This window comes from Varroa jacobsoni, unplaced genomic scaffold (genome assembly GCF_002532875.2).
Source record: "Varroa jacobsoni isolate VJ856 unplaced genomic scaffold, vjacob_1.0 scaffold_848, whole genome shotgun sequence".
NCBI classification, from domain to species: Eukaryota; Metazoa; Arthropoda; class Arachnida; order Mesostigmata; family Varroidae; genus Varroa; species Varroa jacobsoni.
The window spans coordinates 9476-16652 of NW_019213750.1; the positions used below are offsets into that span (position 1 = coordinate 9476).

At 38.3% G+C, this 7177-nt stretch overlaps 2 protein-coding genes and 2 long non-coding RNA genes across 7 annotated transcripts in view; 1 reads left to right on the forward strand and 3 right to left on the reverse strand.

Annotated features, from left to right (window-relative positions):
• Window positions 1-872, reverse strand: part of LOC111264339 (mitochondrial-processing peptidase subunit alpha) — a 6863-nt gene extending 5991 nt beyond the window's left edge. The window contains exon 1 of the mRNA XM_022840145.2: window positions 677-872. Coding sequence (XP_022695880.1) covers window positions 677-741 — 65 coding nt within the window. The 5' untranslated portion in view covers window positions 742-872. The remainder of the gene's footprint in view (window positions 1-676) is intronic.
• Window positions 873-950: 78 nt separating this feature from the next.
• Mnat9 (microtubule-associated Nat9) lies at window positions 951-5000 on the forward strand. 4 transcript variants are annotated; one of them, XR_015312658.1, is made up of 6 exons: window positions 951-1224; window positions 1663-1939; window positions 2348-2508; window positions 2815-2918; window positions 3199-3386; window positions 4218-4355. XR_015312658.1 is itself a non-coding variant. In XM_022840148.2 (5 exons), the coding sequence occupies exons 2-5, from the start codon at window positions 1753-1755 to the stop codon at window positions 4450-4452; spliced, it is 687 nt and encodes a 228-aa protein (XP_022695883.1). In that variant the 5' UTR covers window positions 960-1224; window positions 1663-1752; the 3' UTR covers window positions 4453-5000. The 4 variants fall into 4 exon arrangements, 2 of the variants coding, with proteins under 2 accessions (XP_022695883.1, XP_022695884.1); XR_015312659.1 differs by having other exon boundaries at window positions 3199-3369; window positions 4218-4307; XM_022840148.2 differs by lacking the exon at window positions 3199-3386 and having other exon boundaries at window positions 960-1224; window positions 4218-5000.
• On the reverse strand, window positions 1521-2378 carry LOC111264343 (uncharacterized). Its single transcript, XR_002682821.1, has 2 exons — window positions 2312-2378; window positions 1521-1633 (listed from the first exon to the last, which is right to left on the reverse strand). It is a non-coding gene; the product is annotated as an uncharacterized LOC111264343 (long non-coding RNA).
• On the reverse strand, window positions 4992-6919 carry LOC111264342 (uncharacterized). Its single transcript, XR_002682820.2, has 2 exons — window positions 6779-6919; window positions 4992-5949 (listed from the first exon to the last, which is right to left on the reverse strand). It is a non-coding gene; the product is annotated as an uncharacterized LOC111264342 (long non-coding RNA).
• Window positions 6920-7177: the final 258 nt, after the last annotated feature.

Here is a 7177-nt window from a genome sequence, read left to right on the forward strand (position 1 = left end):
ATTAAAAACGAAGGTTCAAACATTAGGACCAAGTACACAGAGGCTAATGTCAATTATAGAAAACAGCTGCCACCGCCAAGTAAGAAGTGAGTTCAAATAAATCTGTCTAAAAGGCACATCATTAAACACCACTCTAGCTACAGCAAAATGTGCTGCCATTTACCGCTTTTTACTTTCAGCATCAGATTTTTCGATTTGTAAGCACAACCAATTACAGCGGATCGTGACTGATTACACTATTTCCGTACGGGAACATGCACTTATTATCGAGTTACGCACAGATAACAGTTCGCTATAGACAACAGACGTTAAATAATAGTAAAGTAAGGAAATGCTTGAGATCAGTACTAGATGTAAGATTTAAAACTTTAGGGTGGGCATACTCCTAGGGTCGGCAAGAGCCAGTATCCATTCTAACTTAATCCAAGATGGTTCAAAGTAGAATCGCATCACGAAGTCCGTCTGAATATACCTAGTCACAAAGAAACAGAGTGTATGCACTACTGCTCTGTAGCGCTTGAACGAGACAGGGTATCGAATCTTTCTAAGGCTTGAAATTTGTGTTCATAAAACTGAAAACTATGCTCGGCGCCCAAATCCCTATAGCTGTACGGGGTTTTCGCTCTCTCATATTTTACTAGGATGCTTTCTTTCAAGTTCAGCTCATTAATCGTACCTTATGCACGGCAAAGCTTTTCGCCCGATTCGCACACCGAACTGAAGCATGCCGCCGGCAGACATCTTTCCAATAAGTCTATGAAGCTATCGTGTTCAAGTGTTCGGCAGTGTCAGTTAATTGGTGTCCTCTGTTGATATTATTCTCCAAATAGAATAAGCTGCATGCCGTATCATGAGTATGTTCCATGCAGATCCGTAAAACCGTTGTTCCGTCCGTTGATGTGTTTTCAGTGAGTAACCCACGGAACAACTAAGAGACGTCGTGCTGTTCGGAGCTTTCGAATGTACTACTGCTTAGTAGCAGATGCTTTACTTCTGATCAACATTAGATATAGGCAAATTCGAATTATGAGCTTAAATAATGCATACGACGTCAATGAAGTTTAAACATCGGTAGGTGGCGTTCGTCAATAAGCAGCAAATGGCCAATGACTAATTGCAAGGAGCAAAACAGAGATTAAATTAGTTTGAACTTAACCATTCAAAGTTGAACCGCCAGCGCGCGAACGTCCAATGGACAGAATGCTACGCTTTACTACTTTTATGGTATGAATATTTCTTATACGAACAAGCACACATGGTCACTGGAACTACTTGTTTTTTGGGTTGCTTTTTCTAATTAAAGTTTAAACAAACTTGTAAGTAAAGGCAGGAAGCATGTCGCTCTACGTGATCCTGTTTGTGTTTTGTCTGTTATACATTTTGGTACTAGCGCTAAAAAAAGTATACAGATTACAAAAAACATTTCAAAAAACATGAATAGAAGCTTTTCCGCGGGCTACCATAGTCTATCACAGAAATTGACTATTGAAATGCGCCTATAAATTTATTACATGAAGGGAAACGCTTTAGCTGAATACTCAGGTTAAATTTTTTATTAATAACTGATCGAAAAGATGCATCTTGAGAAGAGTCTCAGAACGTTTAGAAAATTCGCTTATTGATTAATCATTACCTGTAATATACAAAATATTATATTTTCAGATTATGAAGCGGTAATTGCATTTGTGATCATCATAAACGAGAATTTTGTGACGCGATTAAAATAGAAATCAGCCAAAATAACGGAGACGAATGCGTCTAAATGAGAATACCGCGTTGGTTGGTGTCAGCGTCGTGTTGGTCCCATACGAAACGCATCACGTCGAAAAATACCACAAATGGATGGAAAATGCCGATCTGCAACTTTTAACAGGCTCGGAAGCGTTGACGCTTGAGCAGGAGTTCGACATGCAACGAACGTGGAGGGAAGACGCTGACAGTAAGTAGAGAAGGGGGAAATCATTTCTTGTGTGTTCTTTTGAAATTATTAGGCAAACGTTGCAGCTTCTTAGGAACACGAAATCTTGGTACATTATCAACTTAAAATTTCATTTCTTCGGAGAAATGTATAATGGAAACAAAATGGTATTCTATAATGAATTCATCAGTGCCCGCAAACAATCGGCCATCTTGAAAGATTTAAGCGCTTTTTTCAAAGATTTGGTGCTTTATCATCATCCCATTATCATCACAATGCTCGCTTAATGTTTACCTAAAATACATGTATGTGTTGGGTGCTAGCTAATTTGCCCTCTGCTTTCGCCATCCTCACGGTATATCCTACGTATAAGTAAGAACAATATTTTATTACGACTAATTAACTTGTGCGATCTTGCTTATTCTCCAGAGTGTACGTTCATTATTCTGGATCGCTCAATACTCGAGGCAAGTGCTGGTAGAGACGAGATCTCGGCGATGGTCGGTGACGTGAATCTGTTCGCGATACAACTTGACGATGACCATGAAAATGCAGCCCAAGAACAAGCAAACGCACAACCGGCCAAAAAAGTAGCTATTTAATTAACTTCACCAGGTACTATCATTTTTAGCGCGCAGCATTTCACAGGAAATTTCCAAGGTTAAGAAAAAATAAAAGCAAATAACATTGTCTGCGCATTAGCTTAGCTCTTATTGTTGCTTTGAACTTTTCTTGATCAAAGCCTTGTCTGCTAGGTGCGAAAAACTAGTTCTACGACGATACTCAGCATAAAACTTGAGTTCATTAATGAATGGGAAAGGTCATTTTAGCTAGTCTTTGATTGGCTTAGTGAACTGTTTTCTACGTAATATTCATTTGGTTAATGTTCATCGCAGAACGAAACTGTGCTGTGGCAGGCAGCCGAGTGCGAAATCATGATCGCCGAGGAAACTGCTAGACGGAAAGGCTATGGAAGGGAAGCCATGCTCCTTATGATGAAGTAAGTATATATATTCTGGTTTACGTCGCATGATTTACGTCGGGTGATCGTTTTGTCATTTGAAAGCTGAGATTTATCATAAGAATGATCAAAGAAACTGTTAGAAAAACGGAAGCGCTTTGAAAAATGTGTTAAATTTTTGCAATTTTATTATGATAAAAGCGCAACGACTGCCCTAGCCCATACAAAAAAATTGTTGTTATGGCTGAGACATGTTACAAGAAAAAAACGGCCTAAAGATCATTCTGTTGCTTTTGTTCTACAAATTTCCATGTAAAAGACGCTCCTCGTGATGGTCGATCAATTAAAGAAAAGTTCATGAGACTATTGCGAAAATTCGACCGAAGCAATACCTACGCTTGATGGCTATGATATCGAGAGTGAACTAAACAACAACCATCGAAAAAAGGAAACTGACTAAGAAAAGAAGCTACGTGCGACACGAATTGGCGTAAATTAATTTACTCGGTCGTACTTCCATATACGAAACTCTACAAAAGCATGATCAAATTGAGCTATTTATAAAACTGTCAGTCACATTTGATGAAAACTGAATTGCCTGCAACAATCATGTGCAAATAAAGAAAAAAAACTAAGAGGAGATGCTCTACAATTTGTGACAGAATCCAAACTGACGCCAGTGAAAGTGTTTGGTCGGATTGGAAAGAATCGCGTGTTATGAGTTGCTGCCCCTAGGCCAAATGACGGATTTAGATCTCTACTGTCAACAACTACGAAAATTAGAACAACTTTTTGGACATATCGACCGAAACTAGTGAATACAAAATGCGTCATCTTCTATCTTGACAACGCCGGAAGACACATCTTTAGCAACCCGGCAAATATGGCAAAATAGCTTAAATGGACTACATTTAATATACCCGTTGTATGGTCCGGATGTTCTACAATCAGGCCGTTATCCGTTTCGGTCTCTGCAGAATTCTTTATGTTGTTCACTGTTTCGATGGAGTGACGCAAAAATCACCTGCCAGAATTTTTCACCCACAAACGTTCTAAAATGATGAACGTAGGGTATTACAAAGTAAACGTGCAGGCATCGATCAAAATGGCGTATACGATGAGCGTTGTAGGAAAATTTACGCGTAACTTCTTTTTTGCACGCTCATATTTGACTAATAAAATTGTATTATGAATAGAAGTATTTAATCAAATTAGACTCAGACACTCCTGCTACAAAAATGTACCATATTATTTTTAAGTTAAACCTAGCATTGAGGGAATGGCGATTGTAATAATAATAATAATCATCATCATGTTTACTCTTGTTATCATTTACAGGTACGCCGCGGAGAACTTCTGTCCCAGGGTGTTTGTGGCAAAGATCAAAAGCGACAACACGATATCACAAAACATGTTCAACAAAATGGGATTTGTGAAGCAGTCTGAAAGTGAAATCTTTCATGAAGTTACCATGATGGCACCCAGTGAAAAACTATTGGTCCATTTCAATAACGTCGTTTCAAAATCTTGTATGTACTCAGCCTGGAGAAAGCACCCTACGGCTCCAAGCTAGCTATAGACTGAAGTCCATACTACAAACTCAGGATGGGCAGGACTAAGCTCGTATTGTTAATAAAGCACTTACTATAATATTTAGATTCAATGGGCAGAAATTGCGTCGTTATTTTGTTCTTGCTCATGGAGTAACTTTAAAAAACATTCGGCACACCAATTGTCGAAATAAAATGCACGAATGGGGTGTTATTAAACAGAATTCCGTTAGCCAGCTAACGTGCTACAGCCTATACTTGCAGGATTTGCAGAGACGTCAAATCTACTCCATCGGCAAGTGTGCTCTTTTCTAGAATAGTAGTTCCCTATGCTAATAAATTTGCTAAAAAAAAACAAAAAACAGTTTGTATGTGCTCTATGATCTTAAAACTGGGGACTTTCTAATACCTGCTGCATCCTGCGCGCATTGCAACTCATTCCATACGGTTTGTACTTTGTGCAGTACAGAGTCTTCATAGTAGGTATCTGATGTAGAAACAGTGTAATAACTAACGGTATATGTTGCAGGACAGATCTGATTGAATAAAAAACAATTACTAGTCTTCCAGAGTCTTTTGTTTTTAATGACTATATCAACAGCTACAGGAAACAAATACAGGCTTGTCTTGCTGTGTAGTGCATGTAGATATATTGTGTCGATTGTGGATATATCATGATAGCGATGTTGTAGACACTAAGACTTAGTCTTTTTGGGGATATTCGTCAAACGACATGGACCTAGTGTATCTTGCAATTGAATTTGGAAAAACTCTTTACTACTCTATTTACTATTTATCTACCAAATATGCAACCTTCAGAATGCAACGTCTTTGCAAATCATACAAATTTGTAAGGCCGGCAGGATGATTCTACTCGTTTTTGTCAGCCTTGAAAACTTCAATGTCAGTGAAATAACGCACTGCCTCGGACCGATTACGTAAGCGAGCGTCATATAAAAAGGAAACACATTTGATGTTCCTTTGAGCAAGCTTTTGTGCTTATTTTTGACGCGATCATTAAACATGTCCCCGATTATTTTCAGATATTTGTTATTCCTGATCAGAAGTGACCTAAATTATAATTTTTTTTTTATTTAGAGAGAGCGTGTGAATACAGCCTGACACACGATTCGGTCATATAGCTTTTATATTTTTCTTATACATATAATTTTCACTGAACGATAGTTTAACTTATGCAACAACTGAATTCAACTGGTTACGTTACAAACCGAAAAGTTACACTTAATCTTAGTCTTATATTAAATGTGAACTGCGTTGGCAATACATTTTGTGAGTTGTAAAAACGTAGATTACAGTTTATTCTAAATGGCACATCTCTCTTGAATTGTGTCTTTTCCTGCTGCATAATATGCTATGATAGCAATGAGACTGCCCGGTCCGGTATGGTCGATAAAGGCTTTTACCATCGCGAAAACAAGAGCCACAGATGAGGATGCGCCGGAAGTCGATTTTAACCTTAGTTTCAGAATATTTTGTTCAGTAAAAACTCATGGTCCGCTCTGAAAGAAGATAATTAATTACATTAGTTTATAATAATCAACTCGACTTAGAAATAAACAAGGCTTGTTCATCTAACCAGAACTGGTCATCTAAACATAGTATTATTCATTTTACTATGTCAAACCATATAAAAGCCATTTCATAAGAAACATATGTAATGATTTATTCGGTGTCCTTCTGTTTATTTTCTCTACAAAAGCCTATCGTATATGCTTTGGATGAAATGTAAAATCAGCGTCGCGAGTGTTACTTTAATGATATGCAGAATTATGCGATACGAAAGTGCCGATAATATAGATGCGTCTCCAGATAGAAGCTTATGTGGAACCATTTCTGTTTATAGCCGAAAGAATTGCATTGGAACCCTTAGCCTTTTCAGATGTTATATCTATAAAATCAAAATTACATTGTCAAAACACTTACAAAGGAAGCATTAGCTTAGCGTATGGTACAGCTGCGCTGAACCATCTGAATCTCAAATATTACCGACCCAATCTCAAATCAGCATCTTAAGCTTTATATTTATTTGAAGCCTATCAATAACTGTCTATCCACAACACGCATTGAGCGGTTAACGTTGCTTATGAACAATTTTCGTCAGCAAAAAAAAAGAACAATTTTGAATTGGTTTAACGAAGGCCAGATTAAGCTGCGAAATGGGCATATTGTTTTAAGTACAGACAAAACTGAGATAATTACAAATAATTTCGGTCATATTTTCTTTAAATTATATAGTTCCACTACTGTTTTTAACATATATAAGTAGCGCGTAGGAAACTTTTGATTGCACGAATAGCTCAGCTTAACGCATATACTGTTTACACTTACTGCTCGATACGACCGTGCTCAGCCGTCTCTGGAGGTGTCGTGGGCAACGGCACAACTAATTGAACTAAAATAGAATTGTAAAGGAAAGATGACGCGAAAAAGGCCTCTGGAGCTAGCAATTAACACACCGCTATGCTCACTAATGCAACATGGAACGCTCAACGAAAGCAGCGTCGATCAGCGCGGCCGAATCAATGGATCTTCTGACGGAGTGCATTACGTTGTCGTCTGTTATACCGCGTCAGCGGCATTACCACGCCTGTGGACGCCGCAGCAACGTCTGTCCATGCTACTCATGGACTACTATTGACGGACGGACGAACAGACGGTCAGCCAGCCTGTCTTATTAGCTACAATAAAAAGCAGTCACCACTGCCGTTCCATAAAGTTCTCTATGTA